This window comes from Plodia interpunctella, chromosome 11, assembly GCF_027563975.2.
Source record: "Plodia interpunctella isolate USDA-ARS_2022_Savannah chromosome 11, ilPloInte3.2, whole genome shotgun sequence".
Taxonomy (NCBI): domain Eukaryota; kingdom Metazoa; phylum Arthropoda; class Insecta; order Lepidoptera; family Pyralidae; genus Plodia; species Plodia interpunctella.
Genome location: NC_071304.1, coordinates 1,523,035 through 1,548,961, shown reverse-complemented (window position 1 = coordinate 1,548,961; position 25,927 = coordinate 1,523,035). Strand labels below are relative to the sequence as shown.

The window sequence follows — 25,927 nt, the reverse complement described above, 5'->3', positions numbered from 1 at the left end:
ACACAACTTTATACACTTATCTAGTTTCATTTAATTATCCAAATAGAGGTTATCCACATGCTGTGAAGGTAATCAATGTGGTGCAAGTATGAATAAATATTTATTGGTTAAAAGTTAAAATTAAAACTAAAAGAATAAATACTAAATTAATTTAAATAAAAAATTGACACTAAATCCCCGTCGTCGTGCGGTAAAGTTCCCAGAAGGCGATGGCCAAAATGGTCACCAGCCCTTGGGCTCCCAGAGACATCGACCAGGCGTGTGGAAATTTCTTTGTAAAGGGTTTTTGCATCATGTGGGGCATATTTATTGTAAGTAATTAAGTAGATATTTTGTTCATGGACAATCGTGGGATCTGTGCACAGGATATTATACTCCAATGTAGAAAACGTTGGCTCTACATTGTACCTACTGTGTGCACAGGTCCTATTCTATTGCGATTTAAGATTCATAATGCCGTAGGTACGTGGCTATTGCGTGGAATAAAACACGTTGACTTTTTTTGCGATGTATTGAGTAGTTTGTATGACTTTTGTAACCATATTTTTGTGGAAATGTATTTCCAATGCTCTGTATAAAAAAAAAACAAAATTCAAAAGTTTTCTGGACTTACTTCGACATTAAGTTACAGAACTACTTAGCAAACTCCATTCTTACGAAAATTTCAGCTCAAGTGTGGTTCAAGCATTTGATGAATAACAGATAAAAGTAAAAAAAAAAACTTTTACCTGATTGTATCCGTTAGGTAATGTTAGTGTTGTATGCTGTCCGGGGCTTTCCAAAAAAAATTGGTTTAGCTTAGGAAAAAACCACTGACTGACTAAGTATAATGTGACTGACTGCAATGCTACGTGTCGTCACATAGGAACTACAACTCTGTGTATCTAACGAGATATAGGTAGGTATGTAAGTATAATGTGAACTAATCTTGTTTAATTTTGTTTAAAAATAAATGAAATATTATACAGGGTTACTGGTATCTAACGCATAACCTTCCAAAGGCGCAAAAGGTTGTTCTACGACTTTTGTCTAAACGTAATAAATACTTACAAAATTTTTCCTTTTTTTCGATTCTTCTACATAACGCTACTGTACTGTCTGGTGTTGCTCGGCTATTGCATAGTGTTAAAATGTGTAATCACAAATTAGATTGTATTTTTTTTTATATGAAGAAAGTCTTTAGGAGGTTTTGCGTTTAATACCAGTAATCCTAATGTTCTAAAGTTATACATTTATTTACCACGAAAGTTAATCCCTATTCTAGTCTATTTTAATTTTATTGAGAATTTAATATTAAGATTTGTAAAAAAAAAAACGGAGTTTGCAAACTTTATTTTCCCCGCCGATAAGAAAGGGCGGCAAAATTTTAATTAACTTTTGGCGGCAATCTGTACTCCTGTACTAGGCTCATGCTAGGCTTGCGGGACTCGATAATGCTGAGGACACACCTGTGGCATTCAAAGGAGATAAGACCAGCAGCCAGCTAGAAAACATGTGGCCATGCGCGTACGCAGTACACACAATGGACGAGAAAAATATGTGACAATAAATTACATGGATTGCTTTGTATTATTTTTTACTATACTTTGCATAGTTTACTTCACCTATAGATAACAGTATCTAACAACAGGAAATTATTTGAAAGATATAGATAAAGTATTCATTACACGTCTTTATCCCTTATGTGTGAATTTTGGGATAAAAAGTATCCTATTTGTTATTCCAGGTCATGATATCGTTAAAAAGATTTTGCGAAATACGAACCTTTTTGCTAGCGTATATATATACTTACATGCATATAAAACGTTGCAATTGATAACATATATTGGTATTAACCTTACAAATTTCGCCCTATCAATAGAAAACTTTTAATTAACAATGAAGACACTAATTGCTAATCGATACAGAGCTCGGCTCTCGATTTATCAGCTGTTCAGTAGGTTTATAAACAGTGCGCGTGCGGCCTTCCAAAGTTTAGCCGGTCGCTATCCGCGAAGCCCACAGTAAGTTGTCATCATTCGAATAAAACACACGTGTCGACTCCATTCGAATAATGTTCCGATAAATCTTATCACATCACTAACTAATCTCGACGGCCAGTGCGTGCATTTAAAAATATATGACGGAATAAACGTTATTCCAAATTTGAAGTTTTGATATCTAACAAGTTGAGAAAAAAATCTGCTTTATGGTAAGTTTTTTTAAATTTCAAACAAATATTGTATAGATATATATATTGTATACCTAGTTGTATTGTATACTAGAAAAAAAAATAACAAGCTATTCATTATCTAATTTCAATATTCAGGTAGATTATCAAATTATTTTTGGATTAAGTATATTTGCAGCGTCGTAATTTTTTATAATAAAAATATCTAGATATCCTCAAGATATCTTATTATTTAGCTTTTATTCTTAGACTATAAATTTTCGTCTAAATGAAAAACAAACACCAAACCGGTCTTTCGAATATTGAGTTGAAAATTATGCTAGAATAGAAAGATACTTAAATTGCGGAGATATATTTCCTTATGCAATTAATAATGGCGTGCAACAAGGTCGGGTAATGATGGTCACTTATTGGATCGATCCAATAATGAACGCGATGCGGCTGAATTTATCAAAATAATTAAAGCACATTTTTGCCAGCTATTTCTTTCTTTTGAGTAGATTACACTGTTGCTTAATTGGCTTGACAAATCTTGACTAGGGTACAAGGTGGGTATATGGCTTTAAGCTTTGAGGTTAAACTACAGAAAAACCAACACAAGAACAGAAACAAAACACACAGTCATTTATATATGTTTTATGTAGTACAAGAAATTAATATGGCACACAATCTTTGGCAATAATTAGGAACTTAAAGAAAAAACTTTAAAAAAACTGGGAAATAAATACCGCCGCCGCCGCGCCGCGCCTTTTTTCGCGGGCGGTAGGTGATAGAAAATATATAATACAATACATTATTGCCCATAAAAACCACAACATTACAACAAATAAGCAGGCTTCCATCTTCAACCTTCGGTTAGTAGAGATTATGACAGAAAAAGATGAAAGAAAATATACTTAATTATATTTATTTAATTAGTACATAGATACTTTGTTACTTGATTCTCAACATCGTTATCAAAGAAAGAATTACAAGTAAACCTGACATGTGATGAACACAGTGCCGGCTATATACAATCAGCAAACTGTTCGCCAAATTTTGCGGTTTTGATATACAGTGTTGGTTTTACTAGCGGTAAATAAAAGCTCTCATACACACTACGCAATGTACGATAATTCCCGTCTGCGGCGTTTGTAGGTCGGCGTAGTGTGCGTGCAGTTAGATCTAAGTATAAAATTTATATAGTTAGGCACCTACCTATATTATTTCGTCTAATTAGTAGTGACCGGATTTAATTGTATAAATTAATGTTAAGATTTGATGATAATACTGTGGCTTCATAATTACAGCAAGAAAAAAACCACGTCGAGCAAAAACCAGATATCAAGACAGATTTATTTTAATGTTCTTTGAATGTGCGGTTAGGTAATGTTTAGCCAATGTTCAAAATCAATTTTTTAATTTATTCGCATCGCTTTTTAATTTTTTTTAATTACCATAATGCGGTAATATTGTAGGTGAATGGGTCACATAAAGTCTAGATAATTTCTGTCATATTCTTCTGTTTTACACGAGTGTAATTTATATTATACGTACTAGTGGCCTGTCCAGGCTTTGTTCAGGTAAAACCAATATAAACTAAATACCTAAACGTTCTTCAGGAATGTCACTATCTATTGGTGAAACCGAAAAAAAACTGTCCGGTAGTTTTATAGCACAGGATTTATATTTTTTTTTAGTTTATCTCGTTCAAACTTCATACAGACAAGGAGACTAGGATAATATTAACCTTAACCTTACATATTAAAAAAAAACATAGATTATCAGGGTATATACAGGGACTTACTGGTATCTAACGCATAAACTTCCAAAGGCGCATAAAGTACATAGAGACTAATATATTTTGTTCTACGACTTTTGTCTACACGTAATAAATAAATACAAAAATTTTCCTTTTCTTTTTAGTTGTTGTTTCTATAAAATGTTCGATTCTGATAACGATATACGCACTGTCTCGAGCTTGGATATTACTTAAGATGTGTAGGGCGACCTCGGTGGCGCAGTGGTAAGGTTCTAGCCACTGAACCGAGAGGTCCCGGGTTCGATCCCCGGTCGGGTCATGATGGAAAATGATCTTTTTCTGATTGGCCCGGGTCTTGGATGTTTATCTATATATGTATTTGTCATAAAATATAGTATCGTTTAGTTAGTATCCCATAACACAAGTCTCGAACTTACTTTGGGGCTAGCTCAATCTGTGTGATTTGTCCTAATATATTTATTTATTTATGTGTAGAATCGCAAATTAGATTGTATTTTTTTTTATATGAAAAAAATAAACACACAAATCACGAAAAGTCGTAGAATAAAAGTTGCTTGTTATGATATACCTAAGTAGTATTTAGGAGGTTTTGCGTTTGATACCAGTAACCCTGTACTCGTATATTATCTATCAAAGTAAGGATGTTTGTACGGTTTTCATGTGGTTTTCAACAATAAATATGTGAGTTTGCTACAAGATGGATGCCTTAATTATGATGTACCTAGTATTCATTTATTGTACAAACTTCACCGTAAATAAAATTATGCCACGGCCAATTATAATTAATAACATTTTAGTGCCGGGTCAATTGCAATTTTGACACCTCTTGCATCGCCGGGGAAGGCATGGGGTAGCCACAGTCAATTTGATTGACTTTATCCGACCATCAGCCTACATATCGCAGTGAAAGTCGTGTATGTGTTGCAAATCATGTGTTTATCGTGTGTTAGGTGCGAGTGCTTATTATATTGTATCTCAAAAGTAGAGCAAGCAATGAACATATCTTTATGCCGGTCATACACTATCGGAAAACAATATAGACACAGACCATTTTTAGGCTAAATGGTCTGTGACAAAAGGGTAGTTGCAATCAAGTGATACACTTTTAATCATTTGTTTATTATAAAAATATATATGACACATGTGACGTCACAAATGTTGGAGTCAAAAAGCGTTTTAATTATTATTTATATATACTTTAATGAGAACAAAAAAATATTTAATGTTACTGAATAAAATTGATCAATTAAAATGACATTTGATTGTCGTGTTTCATTATGTGAACGCATTTATACATTTTATTTTATACCCAGATATCTGGAGCCCGATTCTCACATAATCGAAGTTCACTTCATCAATTTTCCTCAATTATTTTCGATCGTTTTATGCAAATTTACTAACGAAAATCTTCGATCGATTTTTTTTGATTGGTTGATTTTTCTAAATGCAGAAACAGTAGCATCTGCTACCTTCAGAAAAATCTGATGAAGTGAAGATCGATTGCGTGAGAATCGGGCCCCATATGTCTATTTCCCATATTTTAGCGAATTGCAGTAAATAAGCGTCGCGTCGGCTCAGTCTGAGTTTGGCGATAGTTTGTAGCCAGCATCAGGTATTATGAAAACAGTACTTAACTCTGTTTATACACGAGAGATGGCACAATAATACAATTTACTGGAAATTTTCTTTTCTCCAAGATTTTCTACTTATGAATTTTTTATTTCATCTAGGAATGCCCTTCTTGGCTTTTCTTTTCCTCTTCTTGCTTCGATTTTTCCTTCAATCAGATATTTCATAAAGTTGTCGTGTCGTATAAGGTGGCCAAACATCTGTCCCCTTCTTGTCTCTATTGCTTTCAATAACGTTCTTCTCTCTTTGATCTTGTCTAGTACATTTACAAGATATCTTGCCCTAATTGATAATCACTGCTTATTTACGTTATAGAATATTTTGCCTAAAATATTGTTTTAATTGTCAACGAACATAGTGCAATAATAATCTTAATATTATAATGTATCTTAGTACGACTAACTTCGTATATTTGCTGGCAATCGTCATTATTAACTAAACTTCGCTACATATATTCAGAACTTGAACCAAATACAATCTCGAATTCTCAAGGCATTTAAATCGCCTAAAAATGGCTAAACATTATAATTTATGGGTTGTTTTTCGCTAAAATTAGTCATTAGTCGCACAGGTTAATTAAGTAGTCGATAAACTTATTTGGTACATGAAACACTATCTAGTTGAACCCGACTTAGTTGAAGCCACGTACCTATTTACTTGCTTTGGGTATCGAACCCAGGACCTCTAGATATCGCGCGGCGCGGCGCGGCGCGGTGATCAGGTGATCACTGTGCCACGAAGGTTATCAAAAGTTCTATTCAGTAACTAACCTGACATGCTCATTCAAATTGGTATTACGTATTATCATTATTAAATTGATCCGGTCCGTAACTCTTTCTTACACACTATGTATAGTGTGAAGATCTGGGGAAATTATTTTGGCCAAGTCGTAATCGTGGTAGCGCTGAAAATTCCGAAAGAAACATACTTTTTGTCGGTATTTTTACCGTTTTATTAGTTTATTGCAATGAAATATTGTGGAAAAAAACCTTCGGAATTTATGTATTTACACTTAACCTTAAAAATGGGAATTTTCGCGCATTTTTCAACTCTTAGTGAGGCAGTTTATTTAAGGACGTATGGAATTTATGGTTAAAATTTATTACTTGGTGAAAATGTTAAATTAACGAGTAAGTATAAAATTTTCAGCGTAAATATTTTGTGGAGGTCTTGTTCTAAAATAACTATTAAGTCAAAAAAAACTTAATCGTAAATTAATATAAAAAAATAGTTTTCATATTATTTCAAATAGATAATTTTGCTAGTACGATCAACTACACGTACATGTTAGTAGAATATGAGTGTAATCCTGTACAGTCAACATGTTGCACCTAACCAACTCTAACTCTAACACCTTAGAAATAAAAGCGAAGTTACAAAATAAATTCGTGTGCTGTATAATTTTTGATAGCGTGCCGAGCGCGCGCGTTTAGCTAGTGATCTGGTTTCGGATTTGAAAGAATAGGGATCAATTTCCTTATTATATAACAAAATAAAGTAGGTCAAGTTTGCAGATAAGATATATATATAATAATACATGCACTTATATAAAAAACCAAAACTTTTTATACATGAATTTTTCACATTCTTTACTTTTAAAATCACACCAAAAATCAATAACACGTTGGTCAAACGCGTAATTATGGATATATTTTTACTAGCTTTTGCCCCCAACTTCGCCCGCGTTAATTTTCCAGGATGAATGGTACCCATGTCCTTCTCCACACTTCAAGGTGCTGTATGCAAAATTTCAACAAGGTTGAGTGCTTAGACAGAGCGTGAAGAAGTAACAAACAAACTTTTATAATATTATTTCGCATTTAAAATTACAGAACAGCTTATAAAAGGTAGAGATATAAAATAACGAAACGAAAATGAGTGTATGTGAAATACCAAAATGTTATAATACAATCCCCCGAAGAGCGACACTGACTTGTGACCAACACAGGCCCCGGGCATTATGTGAATGCGAGATAGGTACAAAGACAATGTTCTAATGTTACTATTTTCTCTGTATGCATGTCTTTGTTTTTATTTAAACCATTACTACTTTAAATTTCAGCCTAATTGCATATGTTGGAAACCAGACAACATGTAATTATAAAGAGGTAAGCGTTTGTGAGTTTGTATCTTTGAGGCGGGTTAATCTCTGAAACTACCGAACCGATTTCAAAAATTCTTTCACCATTACAAAGGTACATTATCTAAGATTGTTATAGGCTATATTTTATCTCAACACTTCGCTCCCACGGGAGCGAAGCCCCGGGCAACATCAAGTAGTAGATATGATAGAAATAGTATTATAAAGTTTGTTGGGAACAAGTCAGGTCCTATTGTTGTTTTGAGTAATAATTAACTTAAGTTTTTACAAACAGTTTGCCATTGTATAAAATATATTCGAAGTTATTGTAGTCTTGCAAATTTGAACAGATGTTTATAAAATGTTACTGTCACAAAATAAATACATTATGTTATTATTTAGTGCAATTTACAAAATTCGTGTTTAACAATCCATAAAAATGTCTGAAGAATTAAACGATTTGTAGTTAATGGTTCAAATTGGAAGAGCGATTATTCAAATCTATGTATTATTACCAGGTTCGTCTATATATATATATACAATTCCCGCGCGGCCCGATCTGACGCGATCCTATAGTTGCACAATTGTTTTTAATATCTCCAGGATCGAAGGAAATTGAAATCAAAATATCCACATACCAGATCATTATAAAAATCAACCTAAACAAACAAAATTACTTACTAAGCTGTTGTTTCCATCCAAGGCCTAACCTATAATTTTCCACTATAAAAATTGAAACTGTAATGCTAGTAACACGCCGCAAAGGTCATATTTTCCTCAAAGACATTCGCATGGACGTGACAGCACGTACCCTACATCCGGAAAAACTGTTTTTCGTCGAGACCTTCAGGATCTGGTACTCTGGTACTCGTGCGTCATTTGCCACAAGCCATCATCCTTCTATGGCTCATCACATTTAGGAGGATAAAAGGCATATAGGATGATGTCATAGAATATTTAATTATGGAGTGGTGTGAAGAAAAGTGAAGCATTGATTTGACCAATGTGAACAGCTAGATATAATGATAGCATGGCATGATAGGTTTGACCAAAATATGGCTGACAATTTATTCTGCATGGACTTGTATCGAGTTACCTCTATGCGACGGTAAGTAATAGTGGCGAGAATGCAAGGAATTTGCGTAAAGATGTGCTGTTGTCTGTACTACTTACAGCCATATTAGTTTCGGTTGTACTTATTATAAATGCGCAATAAAAATAAGGGTTTTGCGTAAGGTGTAATATAAGCGCAGTTTTTAATAACGGGCCCAGTGCGTGGCGGGTTATGCACGTGCCGGCAGTTTGTCGTTTACTCGTAAACTTATAAAGCCAATTTAGGTGTCTTTTTTTTTGATTTCGTTATATATAAACAAGCCGTAACATTTAACTTTAACGGTTAATATATTTTTTAATTTTCGCCAAGAACAAAAAAAAAATAATAAAAATGCCTTAAATATAGGAAAGATTTGTATTTTTGTTTGTAACGAATAACCTAAAAATAACAGCACCGGCTTTGATGGAATTTAACATAGAGATAGCATAAATCTTGGGATGGAACTTTTGACTTGAAAAAAAAAGTGGTTGAAATTAAGTCATATAAAAATACTGAAGCTTAAGTTTTGATTTATTTTTCTAGATGAAATTTATATAAATTTTCGTGGTGGGCCCTGCCCTTCGGCTGCTCTAGGCCTTAAGAACCCGGCCCTTAAAAAATCACAAACAAACCACTTGGACTTAACCACACAATTGATTATTGCGAAAACTATGACACTTGTAGGCACACACTCGAAGGTACTTCCCGAAAGTGGTGTTTACTAGGCACAGTTATCAAGATTCTTATCTCTCAATGGATCCTGTGATAAGGATATCAAATGATAAATAAATACCTAGTTCAGTCACAAAGTGTATCTGGAAAAATCATTGTTTGTCCCCTTTATTTGATTTGCAATGTACTTATATTTCTATTTATGCGCGTGTTTCATTCATTGTATAAGAACGTCGTTCTTGTCGGCGGCGTTTCTTCCATCTCTCTCTATCCTCAGCCGTGGTTTTAACCTCCTTGTACGACATCAATTTTACAATAAGCCTTTCTTGGCTTTTCTTTTCTTCTTTCGCTGCTATTTTGCCTTCTATTAAGTAGGTTAAGAATAAGAATAAGAATATTTATTTGTGAGACATAGCTAGGTTTAGTTTTACATTAAAACAGATACAGTACACAACAACACACAGTACAGTACAGTATAAAACAGATACGTTTTTAAACAGATACAGATTATGCATGTAAGATTTTTTTTCCACGCCTCATATTAATATATAACCTTTAATAACGTACTTTTTTCATTTACTAGGTCTAATATTTCCTTTTCTATTTATATGTTAAGTTGTCAAAATATTACTTCATCCACTGCGTCTTCAGTTCCATACGGGCGCCGCGAAGCCCTATGTTAGCTTAAAAAAACTTAACATTTGTAAGGATTTTGCTATGATTTTACCGCCTGCCTAGTTAAAATCCTTGGCAAAAATTTCCCGTACTTCGGTAACGTTCATTGGGTTAAATAGGAATGAATTCAAAACAATAGATTCTTGTTTATGTCTTATGTCCTATTGTGTGACTTAAAAGTAATAAGATAATAGCCATGAACCATAATTGATGAGTCTGAATGCTGGATAAAGTGAGCGAATTCGTAGGATGTCACGTAGATGTAACGTCAAGGATTCTACGGAAGGTCTATTTAGCAATAGGTATACAATACAACTTATGCCTGTCAAAAGATATATATATATATATATATATATATATATATATATATATATATATATATATAGCGATATATATATATATAGATAGTTATAGATAGCGATAACCCAGGATTAAAAGACTATAAGAGTAGTAAAAGAGTATAAGAGAACATTCACAGGTATAATTATAATATCTAAATTGATGACCTCGGTGGAGCAGTGGTAAAGTGCTTGCCTCTGAACCGAGAGGTCCCGGGTTCAGTCCCCGGTCGGGTCATGATGGAAAATGATCTTTTTCTGATTGGCCCGGGTCTTGGATGTTTATCTATAAATGTATATGTTATAAAATATAGTAACGTTGAGTTAGTATCCCATAACACAAGTCTCGAACTTACTTTGGGGCTAGCTATGTGTGATATTAATCTGTGTGATTTGTCCTAATATATTTATTATTTATTAAAGAATTTTTGAAATCGGTTCGGTAGTTTCGGAGATTACCCGCCTCAAACATACAAACTCACAAACGCTTACCTCTTTTAATAATATAATATACTAGATGTTGCCCGGGGCTTTGCTCCTGTAGGAATTTTAAGATAAAATATAGCCTTAGCAATCTTGGATAATGTACCTTTCAAATGGTGAAAGAATTTTTGAAATCGGTTCGGTATTTTCGGAGATTACCTGCCTCAAACATACAAACTCTCAAAGTCACAAACTCACACACGCTTACCTCTTTATAATAATAGTATAGATAATATATACTAGATCACGTAGGTAAGTTCCTAGTATTTTCCTTATGAAAAATAAATATTACGTATTTCATGGAAAAATTATGCAGTTACTTTCTAATGTACTTTGCGCAATATATATTTTTTATTATTTAGGAAGAATTACCGCTATAAGTAACAAATATGTAGAAACGACAGTAGGAAACAGAGTGCCAATTAAAAGTCTCGACAGGTAACACAAAAGTATCAAATTGAGAAATTCAAACAAAGTGTCACAAGAAAATTTAATAGCTAGATGTACGTACAGTCAACAGCACATCAATCTACCCAAATCGCTGCTATTACCGCGCCATAGAGGTTCATGCGGGGTCACTTGATGTGCTGTTGACTGTACTAGAAACTCTATACAGTACTAAAAAAGAAACAGTTCATGAAGAGATAATAAAGTTCTTGTTTTTATCAACAAGCGACCAATAAATTTTTATCAGACATGTTATGTAGTTATGAAAAGTAATTACATTAAATACTTTTGTCACGTCTCAGGAAAAGTTATTATAACACTACATAGGTACTGCTTACAATATTGTTTTCTTCCCATGGGAATAAGCAGAGATTTCCATGTGACTTAATATTTTTATAGAGTCCTCACAGATTGTTTTTCAGTTCCATACGCGTATGTATATAGGAATTCATCTCCTGGAAAATTCATGATCGCTCGTTTCTTCCAAAACCTGTGCTTCTTCTCTTCTACCTCTACACTCATAAATAATTCTATTCATAATAGATAATGGATAATTTGGATGGATAATTTGAAGAAGTTTTTTTTTTTTAATTTTATTCTCAGTCTCAGTTAGTCAAGCGCGGGGCACCTTTCTAAATCTGTGCTCTCATTGGTCCATGTTTAGGTTTTATAATGGTTTTATAATTAATGGCGGGTAATTAATCCTTGGTCAAACCCATAGATAAAAGAAAAATATATGTCAAACCCCTTTGTTTTGCGTCTATAATAAATACGAGTATGAAAGAGTGTGTAGCCGTAATATTTAAAACATCTCTAGACTGGACGATAAGGCTGTGTTTAATGTATTACTAGCTGCGCCCCGAGGCCTCGCTCCCATGGTAATTTCGGGATAAAAAGTACCCTATATGTTATTCCAGGTTATGTTCTACCCGTGTACCAAAATTTAATTTAGTAATTTTATAATGATCCGTCCAATAGATTTTATGTGTAAGAGTAACAATCATACATACATCCTCACAAACTTTCGCATTATTGTTATATAATATTATGAGACGACCTCGGTGGCGCAGTGGTAAGGTTCTTGCCACTGAACCGAGAGGTCCCGGGTTCGAACCCCGGTCGGGTCATGATGGAAAATGATCTTTTTCTGATTGGCCCGAGTCTTGGATGTTTATCTATATATGTATTTGTTATAAAATATAGTATCGTTGAGTCAGCATCCCATAACACAAGTCTCGAACTTACTTTGGGACTAGCTCAATCTGTGTGATTTGTCCTAATATATTTATTTTATTTATTTATTTATTTATGATTTCGCAGAAATCTGTGGTGCATTGTAATGCAATGCTAACGCCGCGAACGGCCACAGATAAAAAATGCAAGGCCAGGGACCTTAACCTTGCTTTTTTATCTGTGTCCATGCGGGCAAGGAAAACGAATATAACTCATATCGATATTGGCAGGGTCGATGATGACTTTGAAGGCTTAGTTAATTATAGACTAGTGCTTTGTCCCGTCTTCATATTTGAGTCTGTATATGTTATGGTCACCACTGAATTTTGTCCCACTAATAAATTTCTCCTTTCATCCCAAACAATATGATTCCTTTGCTAGGTACAGCCGGTCTCAGTGGGTTACACTTAGGGATATATAGCCTAATTGTCTTGGGCTAGAACTAGGTTTAGCCGTTATCATTCCGGCTAGACTCAGGTGAAGCCGGTCGCAGGTGGCTACACTTTGGTCTAGCCGAAGAAATTATAAACCATATAATCTCATTCTTTCGCCTTCGTGTGTGTATTGGAGACGCCGCGAATCACGGCGTTACCGTAAAAACTAAACTTTAAATTTACTGGCTGTGATTTTATTACCCGCCGCCTGCTCTACTCTTCTTGAGAATGTTGTTGTTGCTTAACAGCTGATCAAGGCAGACGGAAATTTACAAAACTAATTAAAATTGAAGATTCAAACTTATCGGTCCGGAAAAAGGGCTAATTCCGTAAGAAATTACCGCGGGCAAACCTGCGGGGGTGCGTAAAGTGAGACAAATAAACTCAACTATGTGCCTATTATATTTTTTCTTAAATACCTCCTATATACAACAGTTGCTACCTACTTTAGTTTTATTGTAGCACACGTATACAAATCACGGTACATTACGCCGAACTTCGACGGAATCGGCGAACATTGCTGGTTATTAATTTCAGTTAATGGAAGCTCTCATACAAATTACGCAATGTTCGTGCACTCGCGTCGACATCTGTCCGAGTTCGTCGATGGTGTGTATTGTTGGTTATTCAGTGTTAGTTACCTAAACTGTAAGTAATTCTATTGTGTAATTTGTTTGTAAGAGATTAGCAAAGCATTACAAGCCAGTTCCACTTCATTTGTCTGGTAAATCATCTCATTATTTTGCTGTTTAGGGTTCGGATCCGTTCCTCAAAATATCCGTATCTGTTTTTAAGTATCCTATTAATCCCAACTAATACTATAAATGTGAAAGTTTGTGAGAATGTATGTATCTATGTTATGTATGTTTGTTACTCTTTCACGCTAAATCTACTGGATGGATTGTTAGGAAATTTGGAGGATGGAAAGAATTAGGAGAGGATTAGGAGAATGTAACCTGGAATAATATAGGGTACTTTTTATAACGAAATTCCTACGGGAGCGAAGCCTTCACTTTCTTTTAGCCGGGAAAAATTAAAATTTTAAGTCAATGCGATAAAAATAAACTTTTTAATCATTAATTGGCTGCTTTGCTAACCGTCTATGTTTAATTTAGATATTTTAATGTTGCAGTTGGCCTTCATTTTTAAAAAGAAAATATTATCCGTTTTAAGTACCTATATAATAATAAAAAAACTTTGAAAAAGAAATTGACGGAACCCTCGGTACGCGTTCCAACACGCACTTGACCGGTTTTTTTTACTCGGATAAAACACAAGGCCGTTAACCATCTAAGAGATTTTTGTAGGTATACGAGCATTGGAGACTTGGAAATGTACAGAAAGCCTACCACGAACCATACATACAAATCCGTACCGTTACTAATGTCACATGCTGTCTCTTCTCCCCTTTTTGTGTAAAGAAAAGAGAGAACGTGTTTTATGTTTCAGAAATAATTTGTTAAATTATTTCTGAAACATAAAACACGTTCTCTCTTTTTATTCATGTTTCTTTTGAAAAATGTCACGAGGGACGACCTTGCGTCTGATTGTCAGGAGACTTTACCTGTACCTAGTGCTACTGAGAATTTTTTTGTTCTCTGAAGATTCCCGAAGATTTTCAAGATAATTCTTATCGGAAACACGGGAATGATCTGAAAAAATATTCGGGAATAATATCTAAGTATAAATTCCTGATCGTTTCCGAGCATGCATTATCGAAAATGTTTGCTACTGTACCTTTGTACTAGTTTTCATTTTCATTCATTTCATTTTCATTTATTTAGGGTCAAAATAGGATACTTCAGCCATTTTAAGGCACATCAACGAAGCCTTAGACAACGCCGAAACGGTAGTGGGCAGTCACCATAGCTGAAAAACGGCCAGGGATATACCTATATACGTATATGTTGTGTATATAAATCAATTAATAAATTACCCAATGATTTTGGTGAAAAAAATATGGAATAATTACTGTAAGTTGGATTGGGTAGCATACGAAGGCTGCGTCTAGTCCAAAATATGCACAAAATGATTTGAAAATGCTATTCCTTGATTACCTTTGGAATTGGGGAGAATCAATAAAAACCTATTTTTATTGATTCTCCGTAATTCCAAAGACTACTTTCTCATCAAAGACTTCCGACCACGTCTAAGTTATCTTAGCAATCTGAAAATCATTTTTTATTACGGTTTGTCTGAGCCTATTCTTATTTGAAGTATTTTGCACATCAGTGCCAAAATATTATAGCTAATAGGTCAAGGCGAGTCAGTAGAAAAAAACTGATAAGTAGATGACAGATGTATTTAGCAAGACTGCGATAAGGCGTGTCGCCGCTCTAGACATTTTCTTACGCGACTGCCAAAAAGGTAATAAGTATTTTAGGATTCCGTAGCCGTAAAACAAAAATAGAAATCCTTAAAGATTGTATGTCACACTGTCGGACTGTATGTCACAGGCACTTATACCGCAACTATTAAGACTAGGTAGGTACACTATAAATATACTTCATCAACTATATATATGTCGAAGTCGTCTGGTTGAATCTGCTATTTGATTGAATGACTAGCTCGTTTATTGAATGACGCGATTCAACAAAAACGAAAATTGGTTTAAATTTTAATCTAAGCTTGTACTACGGAACCTTTCAAGGGCGAGTCAGGTTCGTAGTAGGCGACTTTATTATTTTTAAAGAATCGCATTTTGATGGTTGTACTCACTCGCTCAATGACTAAATTCGTATTAAAGTTGTGTGTGAAGTTTCGACTAGATTTTTATTGGGCTCCGAGGTGTCACGGATTCTGTGACTGATTCTGATTGAGATACAGAACCCCTAAGAATAAAGCTAATGCCACCTTCATTTCTTAGGTAAAATCTCAGGCTATTAAGACCAATAAAAACTAATATCCTGTTTCTTTTAGCCTGTCTGTATTAACATCCAAACCAGTCTATCTAAGGTCATTTATTTAGGTAATCAAGCGTTCAATAATTTATTATTTTAATTATTCTATATTCGCAGATGTCTATTTTTTTGTGAGCATTAGTCGATACGTGTAGTAGTTTCGATTTGCAAAATAGACAAAAAATTTAGCTGTAAGTACTTAATAGGTACCTATATGTTTTAAACTTAGAAAGAGATCATATGTAATTTGTACTAATTTTAATTTTAGAAACTTTGTTATTCTTTTTTATATCTCTATAAATGAATTATATAGTTCCATCTTAGAATGTTCATGAAATTATAATAGAATTAAAAAATACTATAGAACAGTGATTGTATTGATTTATCGATCTTTTATGTACCTGTAACATGGCTTAGTATATTGTCTCCATCCACAATAGTATAATAACTTGTAATACAGCGTACAGTATATAAATAGATTAACAGTTCTACCCAGACAATCCCCATAATTTTAATATGACTAATCCTAAAATTGACTTCTGCAAATTTTTGACTAAGTATCTACGGACAAAGAGTGATAAAAAATCTATATATCTACTTGGAAGTTTAGTAAACACACCAGATACATTACGTATACCCGTATTTTGCATCGGGGCTTAAATGAAAAATTTCTAACAATTAATATGTATCGTTTCAGATGTGGCAGTTACTTTTCCTGGCGCTGGCGACCGCCAGCGACCTCCCCCCCTCATGCGACCGACCAGTCTACTGCGACAGCGCCCTACTCCACCATGTCCAAATGGCGCGAGTCTTCTCTGATTCCAAGACTTTCGTCGATTACGAGATGAGATACGATCAAGAAACGACTCTGGCCGCATTCGATCAACTACTCAAGGACACCAACGACAAACCCGATCGAGATCAATTGAGACAATTCGTTGATATGTACTTCAATAATGACACTACTACCGAATTGGAAAACTGGATGCCGACTGACTACACCGAAAACCCTGAGTTTCTTAACAGCATTGCTGATGAAGATCTAAGGAAATTCGGGAAAGATATCAATGATATATGGCCTATACTCGGAAAGAAAGTTACGGCAAAGGTTTTCGAGAATCCTGACAGACACAGCTTGATACCAGTCAGTCACGGATTCATCATCCCTGGAGGGAGATTCAAGGAACTTTATTACTGGGACACGTATTGGATCATTGAAGGTCTGCTGGTAAGCGGCATGACTGATACTGTTAAAAATGTCATAGAAAATCTTATGGAATTGGTGGAGAAGGTTGGACATATCCCTAACGGGAGCAGATGGTACTATCAGCAAAGAAGTCAGCCCCCTCTACTCACAGCCATGGTGGCCGCATATTTCGAACAAACAAGTGATACTGAATTCTTAGCAAATAAAATTGATATTCTCGAAAAGGAAATAAAATATTGGCTTGATACACAAATTGTCGCCTTTGAAAAAGATGGCAGAACCTATACATTGCTCAGATATTACGCTCCGAGTGAGGGTCCACGACCAGAATCCTATTACGAAGATTATACGAACGCGCAAAAATTCGAAACAGAAGATAGAAAAAGAGAATTTTACGTCGATCTAAAAAGTGCTGCGGAAAGCGGTTGGGACTTCTCATCTCGTTGGTTCATTGAACAAGATGGCAGCAATGATGGTGACTTAACCATGATCCACACAAAAGATTTGATTCCTGTCGACTTGAATGCGATTTTCGCTAACGCTCTAAACAACATGGCGTATTTCAAAGCTGTGTTGAAAAGGCCTAACGAAGCAGCACACTGGGGTTACTTAGCTAGGCAGTGGAGGAGTTCTATTGAGGATGTTTTGTGGGACGAAGAGGGCGGGGTGTGGTTTGATTACGACATGAGTCACAAGAAGCACCGTAAATATTTCTTCGCTAGTAACATTGCGCCTTTGTGGATGGGAGCCATCGAAGACAGCTTCTTAGAAAAGCACGCTCACCGTGTGGTAAAGTACTTGCGTAACTCCAAAGGTCTGGACTATCCTGGAGGCATTCCCGCTTCGTTGAACTATACTAAAGAGCAATGGGACTTCCCTAATGCTTGGCCCCCGCTGGTAAGCATTGTAGTGAATGCCCTAGAGATGATCGGCACAGAGGAAGCCCAGAAACTGGCCTTTGACGTCGCTCAAACCTGGGTCCGCGCTTGCCACAAAGGGTTTACAGAGCATAAACAAATGTTTGAGAAATATGATGTTCAAACGCCTGGCGGTTTCGGTGATGGCGGAGAGTATACTTTGCAATTCGGGTTCGGCTGGTCGAACGGAGTTGTCCTCGAGTTTTTAAAGAAATACGGCAGTGTGCTAACGGCTAAGGATCCTTTAAGAAATAGCGCCAGTGAGGTCAATTATCCTGAAGATGTTAAGAGTAACGAGAGTGACTATAATGGAAAACTTGTTATTCCAATAGTACGTCAGCATTAAGACGAAGATTGAAAAACATGAAAAAGTTCTATAAAAAGGACATTGTTTTTCTTTGCTTTTTTTGTAAAACATGAACAATATATTTATAAACAATTATATAGATTAAATGATTCCAGACTGTGCAGATATTTGAAGATATTGTAACAAGCAGACAAGTACATGTTCGACCCGTAAAATAATAAAGTTAGATATATGTATACACAGGTAGATCTTATGTAATATTAATTATGAGTAAGTGGACACAGAAGAGAAGATAAAGTAGCTGGAAAATGCACAAAATTACATATTCAAGTATATTTATTTACTTCATGTACTTATGTAATGACACTCCTTTGATTGAGCTCTGTTTAAAAAATATTGTTTATTGAACTATCAGCTCTGGTTAGTTAACTGCACAGTTAAATATTGTAATATTAATGTACAAAGGTACATATATATATATATATACATACATATATATATACCGTCTTATAATATAAGAAGATATAAGACGTTTCATTTTATTTCTATTTTATTTACATTAATATTAACTTAAATGTTTTTCATATAATATTTACCTATATAGATGATTTTTGTTGTTATATACACATGTACATATAAATATATATTAATCGTAATATACATTTTTAAAAGAAAATTAACTACCAATTCTAATTAAATTTATTTCATTAAATTAGAAGGTACCTATTTAAGTACAAAATGCTGTTTCCACAAGGATTTAAAATCCGTGCTATCGATTTGTTAAAAATACATAAGTAAAAGTTATTATGGTTGTGGGTTAATATTATACAGGTGGTTCTTAGTGAGTTTCGACCGCTGCAGCCGTGCTGTCTTTATATATATATATATTTTAATTTTAACAAAGACAAGAATTACTGTCTGTCTTTAAATTAGGTACTTAATTTATCTGTACTAATGCAAATTTTATTATTGATTGATTGAATGATTTTATTTTGAACATCGTTTCTTCCTCAAGAAAATTGACCGATCGTAATAACAGCTCGGCCGCAGCGGTCTCTCGCGGTAAACGCTCTGAGAACCACCTAAAGTGCCATAGGATATAGATAAAGACAATATTAGATCGTACCGAATTATTTGAAGGTTAGTGAATATAAGTAGAGTAAATAAATCCTTATGGCGATAGCTACAAGCAGTATTATATACAAAAGATGTGCTTAATTACTTCATTTTGGAGATATTAAACAAAAAACGTAAATTAAATAAATAATTAGTGTGTAATATTTAGTCTTGTTCCGATATCGATTTTGAGCTCTTTTATAGAATTTATATAGGGTATTTACCTAAATGAATCGTATAACGATTAATTTTTGCATTTTTATTTTTATATAGTTCAAATTATGTATTTTGTAAAACCAAGTTTTAAAATGTTACCAAGTAGTAAATAAGTGAAATACTAGGTATTGTAATTATTCAATTCTATATTTCCAATTATATTATACAATAATTTATCATAAGTGGATTTTGTGAAAATACTATGAATTTTTGTGTAATCATATTCTACAAATCATATTTTATTCTTCTTAAATGTAATATGCAGCTAAAATTCAAAGTTGCCCGAATTGATTGCAAGTTTATTGTCGTCCTTTTTATAAAACGAAAGAAGCTGTCATACCTAGCTAATTTAATCCCTATCAACAGCAAAACAAACTATCTGAAATATTCTATGACTTATATATATAATATTTCCTATTAAAAGCTGCTAATTTTCTGCGTTGCGCTGTGATCTATAAGTAATAAAACTGTACATTATATTTAAGTATGCTTTTAAATCACATTTGTTGCTCTTATTTTACCTATTAAAGTATTATGGATGTACAATAAAAGGCTGTGTCTTACAAAGTGTTTAATTACTGCCTGTTAATTCTATTTTCAATGCCAGATTTATTAATCTGTAGTAGAACAGTATTCTGTTCTATGATCCAAAACTAGTAACCTACCTTCTTATTTAAGACATTTTTCCTTTCATTCCGTATCTCAAAAAGTAAAAACAGAACACTTCGTTACAAGCCTGTCTGTCCGTCTGTCAGGAGTGCTTAGACGTATGAAGTCCTGTCCCGGTAAAAAATAATATACCTGAACCTTCCGCAGGATTCTCACTATAAATTCGCGAAAACCGCATGAAAATCCGTGCAGTAGTTAATGAGTTTATCGCCAACAGACAGACGCGAAATAGGACTTGTGTTTTACAATAAGGTTGGATAAGGAATGTTGTATTAATAAGGATAGCATAATTTTGATGGTGCCCCGGTAACAGCGGTGAATTTGCAATGAATTTGGCTCGCCGTGCTGTTGGCTGTTCGATCTGGGAATAATTTAAAGTCAACGCAAAACATGCCGAGTATTGTTTTACATTTTATCTATACCTATACAGCTCTTTACAGCTCAATTGATAACGTTTCAGCTCACGAAAGTCTATATAGGTATAATATGAAGTTTATAGACAAGTTTGAGCGGATGATGTTATGAAAATAAATCAGAACCAATGGTAACATATTGGATTTAATAAATTAATTTCTAATCACAGTAAAGATAGCACGTGAATTTTGTGAATATTTTCCTTTAGTCCGTTCATTGACCTTGCTTTATTACTCTTTGGCAGTAACGTCCATAGGCAACGGCACGGCGCGATAAACGTCACGTCAGTTTGACACTCGTTGTTGGTGACAGACAGTTCGCTCCGAAACTCCGCACGGAGCACGTGTGTTGTGTTTACAGTGTTTATTCATTTCACTCAACAGTATTTTGGGGTCAGGGCCTTGACTGCCCTAGTTGCGTGCGCATAGTCTAGTGCGGCAGCGAAAGCGGGGGATCGCCGCTGCATCAGTCGACATGGGATGCACATGCACCACAGTGAGGCAGTAATGAATCGCGATGTGTCTGTTTATATCGCGGGTCGCTGGCCCAACCCGCCACTCGTCTCGCGTCGTTGGCCGCCGCGTCACGCGCGCCTATGTTATGTTTATCTCTCCACATCCGTCACACTCCGCGAAATTCGATAAGCAAACATGCCCACTATAAAACGGATCTACCCCTTCCTGGGATTACTGGGCGCGTGTGTGCACGCCGTCGCTAAGGTATCGGTGTGCAATTCCTCCATATACTGCTCCGGGGAACTCCTCCACAGAGTCCAACTCGCCCGGCTGTATCCCGACTCGAAGACTTTCGTAGATTTGAAACTCAAATTTCCCGAAAACGAAACGCTGGCTGACTTCGCGAAACTGATGCACGATACCAACCAAAATCCGTCACACGAACAGCTGCTCAAGTTTGTAGATAATCATTTTGTTGATGGAAATCAGCTTCTGCACTGGAACCCACCAGATTTTAACCCTAAACCACCGATTTTAGAACAAATTTCTGATCCCAAATTACGAGAATTTGCAAAAGACGTTATTCAAATTTGGGCTAAGCTCGGGAGAACAGTGGATCCTGATGTCGCTGAACACCCAGAACGATCTAGTCTGCTTTACGTGCCAAATGGATTTATTGTTCCTGGAGGACGATTCAAGGAGCTATATTATTGGGATTCCTATTGGATGGTGCGAGGACTTTTGTTGAGCAACATGGTCGAAACTGCTAAAGGCATGATTGAGAACTTGCTGTATTTAGTGGAAAAAATTGGCTACATGCCAAATGGTGGCCGGATTTATTATTTTGGCAGAAGTCACCCACCACTGCTTACTGCTATGGTCGCAAGATATTTCGAAGCCACTGGCGATATAGCTTTTATAGAAAAACACATTACAACAGTAGAGAAAGAATTGCAATACTGGCTCGATAATAAAAGAATGAATGTTATTGTAGATGAAACAGAATATGTTCTTCTGAGATATGTTGCCGATGGCAACAGGAAAGAGCCGCGTCCGGAGTCGTACTACGAAGACTACACAAATTCTCTGAAAATGCGGGAGGAAAAGCGAGAAAATTTCTATTTGCAAATAAAAAGCGCGGCAGAGAGCGGCTGGGACTTTTCCTCGCGATGGTTTGTGTCGGCGACGAACAGCGAGCTGGGCACTCTGACGGATCTCAGAACGACGTCAATCCTGCCTGTTGATCTTAACGCTATTTTCGCCGGTGCCCTTGAACTTGTCGGGGACTTCCGAAGTCACCTGAAACATCGCCGCGAAGCGCTGAAATGGTGGAGCCTTGCCAAGTATTGGCGAAATGCGATCGCCAAAGTCCTGTGGGATTCGGCGGACGGGGTTTGGTACGATTATGATATGGACGCGAAGTCGCTAAGAAAACACTTTTATCCTAGCTTTATTGCGCCATTATGGGCTGGGGCGGTAGACGTTGAGTTAGCTCCGAAATATGGCGCACAAATAGTTAAATATTTGCTCAAGTCTGGAGCATTGGATTTCCCGGGTGGCGTGCCGACATCGATACTGAACTCAGGGGAGCAATGGGACTATCCTAATGCGTGGCCGCCGCTGCAATCGATACTGATATTTGGTTTAGATAAGAGCGGCGACGAGGGGGCCAAGAAATTGGCGAAGGAACAAGCAAAGTTGTGGCTGCGGGCGAATTACATAGGCTACAGCACGTGGCAGAAAATGTTCGAGAAGTACAGTGTATTGCACCCAGGGCAAGAAGGGACCGGCGGCGAATATTTAGTTCAAGATGGGTTTGGATGGACCAACGGCGTAGTCCTGGAGCTCTTGAGTAGATACGGAAAAGATATAACTTTAGATGACGACATGAATGCCGCGTCTGGCCCTTGCGTGCAACAAATTTAATCTTAGACTGTAATAGTGATATTTTATTAAAAAGTGAATATACAAATTTATATAAAAGTATACCAAGTAGGCATAATTATTTAGTATTGTTAATAGAAATTTATTTATACTTGTTTTAAGCGAAATGTGACACTTGTTGTTTGTTTAAATGGCGTGCGAATGCTTACATTGCAGCGATGACACGTAATAAATTATTTTAATATGTTAATCGATTGGAATTTTATTCTAACGAGTCAAAGGGCACCCACTCGGTATATATAAACTAGTTATATAGTATATAGTACTAGTGTAAAATTTTGTACACAACAACATTCTTCACTAGAACATCTAAAGGTCCAATGTCCAATCTCCGACACGCTACTCAGACATCACTATATTCCGAGTAAATCTCGATGAGAAATTAATAATAATATTCCAATTACTAAGATTCCAATGCAGCTCGAATGCTTTGAAAGGCTTATCTACCATAATCATCTAAGTATTATATATATATTATGTATAATTTTATAGTTGGCACGTTGATGGTAATAATAGAACTAATCAGAGAATTATGTCTCATGTATTTACTATGAACTAGATATTTATATATTTTTTAAAGAATGCCATAGGTAATTTATGCACTTTATAACATTCCAGATCAACATACAAAGTTTGTATGCACTTATTATTATAATATTATTAATATTCCCGATCAACATCTAAAGTTTGTATCATTCGATCAAAACGACTGATACGAGAAACGAGTGGGATTCATATCAGGGACATTAAAAACACTCGACCACAATTCATACATCACAATGCGAAACATAAAATATAGGAAATAATGAAGGGATCTTCGTGAGAAGAATTTATAATTAATTTTCATTGAAATTCAAAAACAAAGGAAAAACTTTGTTTAAATGGAATGTAGAAGTAGGCAGTTGCTATGAGTATTATATAGGGTTTATTTCCGTTTCGTTTAACCTCCTTGACCTTTACTTATCTCATTGTCAATATTGTTCCATATTAGCGTCAGTTTCATTATTACATTTGCCCAATTGCTCTTATGTTCAATCATCGTCTTTCCGATGAGAACAGGATACTCATGAAGTAAATATATTCTTTTCTTCTCAGTCGTACACTCCTGTGGTCGTGGTTATGGATCATCCGTTATTCTTGTTGCGGCTTTTGTGATATTTCTCCAATTCTCCCTATTCATGGCACTACGTGTACACTCCGTTAGGGAACCCTTCGTCGATGTTTTAATGAGATCTGTCCATCTTGTGGGTGATCGGCCACGAGAACGTTGTAAATATATTAGATCTATACAAATATAATAGCAGTGTAGATACAACAGGGTCCACAGGCATATGCATATTAAATTTTATTGGCGTTATTCAATATATATTCTTTATTTACAACATAATAATTTATACTCCTCAACAAATCGACATTCAAGATACGACCATATATGGTCGTATCTTTTGATCGCATTGTGACATGATTGATTTTTCTCAGATGAAAGATCGCAGACTAATGACCGACGGTTATTTGTTCGAGTAGATATAAATTTCAACTCCATATGTATATCTAAGCTACTGAGAAAAAGGTCTTGACAGACGCATAACGCTTTTGAGATACGGCACCCTAAAAATTGCTTATTTAATAAAGGACCCACTGAGACACGTTTACTTGAAAGAAGTCGCGAACAAAACATAAGCAGTTATTTTAACAATCAAACAACAGCGATATAGTTACAGGAAAAGCGATCACATTGAATATTACAAAATGATTCATTTTATGAGTCGTGCTTGATAAACGGAATACTTAATTGTGGATTTAATAGTAACAAGATCAGATGGTTATTCAATTTTCTTTATTATTATATTAGTCATTTATCTCAGATTCGATCCATATGTGAATTTATATAAGTAAGTATGATAAAGCCTTTTGGAGTTAAACGGACCTAAACTTAAATGAGTTTCTCTCGGTATTTCTATTCTGACCAGTGGTCGTTCCGAAAATCTAGTAGTTTGTAGCTTTGGTTAATATTATTTAATTTAGAATATGACGTGAAAACATGCCTGTGAAGGCTTAATTTCCGAATCTGATTTGATTTATACGTGATAGATAGATTTTATACGTGTTTAATCGCCACCGTAGCTTAATGACGAACGATGAGTTTAGTTTATTTTTAGGGTTTTGTTCGGTTGTATGGTAGGTACATACAATGCTAGATCAATAATACCTACTACTTACGAAGGTGCGATTTAATCGTCTCATTAAAAGCATTACTTTCGCTTTCCAGTTAAGTCGGCTATGATCGAACATAGTTTCTCTTGGGTGGCGTGATTCTGCGTGTCTTCCGATATACGATATATCTATATGTATTGTCCGAGATATATAGTCTTTTTTTATATGCGCCCCATGACATAAACCGCTTAGAACTCTGGACAGCAATTTAATTTTCAATTAGCTATAACTATAACCACAGTCAACAGCACATCAATCAACCCAAGCACAAAGTAAATTCGCCACTATTACCGAAGTATACAGGTCTAGGGTAACTTCCTTGATATGCTGTCATCTTTTTGTACATTTGTTGTTTTACTGTGTTATTTTGGCGCCCGCTTGGATCTCTATTTTTTTAAAATGTTTATTTTTCAATATTTGAGCAGATTATTCTGATTTCCGTTTTGCACCTAGTACCTACACACAGTTGACATTTATCATACATTTATATATGAACTTATAATTAGTAAATATACGTATATCTATGAATATTTTCGTTATAATATCCTTACA

At 35.2% G+C, this 25,927-nt stretch overlaps 1 protein-coding gene across 1 annotated transcript; it reads left to right on the top strand.

The window, feature by feature from the left end:
- Positions 1-1,969: 1,969 nt before the first annotated feature.
- LOC128673501 (uncharacterized) lies at positions 1,970-23,351 on the top strand. The gene is made up of 3 exons (XM_064436226.1): positions 1,970-2,191; positions 16,614-18,375; positions 21,408-23,351. The coding sequence occupies exons 1-3, from the start codon at positions 2,189-2,191 to the stop codon at positions 23,141-23,143; spliced, it is 3,501 nt and encodes a 1,166-aa protein (XP_064292296.1). The 5' UTR covers positions 1,970-2,188; the 3' UTR covers positions 23,144-23,351.
- The last annotated feature ends 2,576 nt before the right edge of the window (positions 23,352-25,927 follow it).

Bases quoted from the DNA above. Each gene is read 5' to 3' on its own strand.
- LOC128673501 (XM_064436226.1), top strand. The intron at 18,376-21,407 runs GTCAGCATTAAG...AAATTCGATAAG, and splicing joins ACTTGTTATTCCAATAGTAC to CAAACATGCCCACTATAAAA.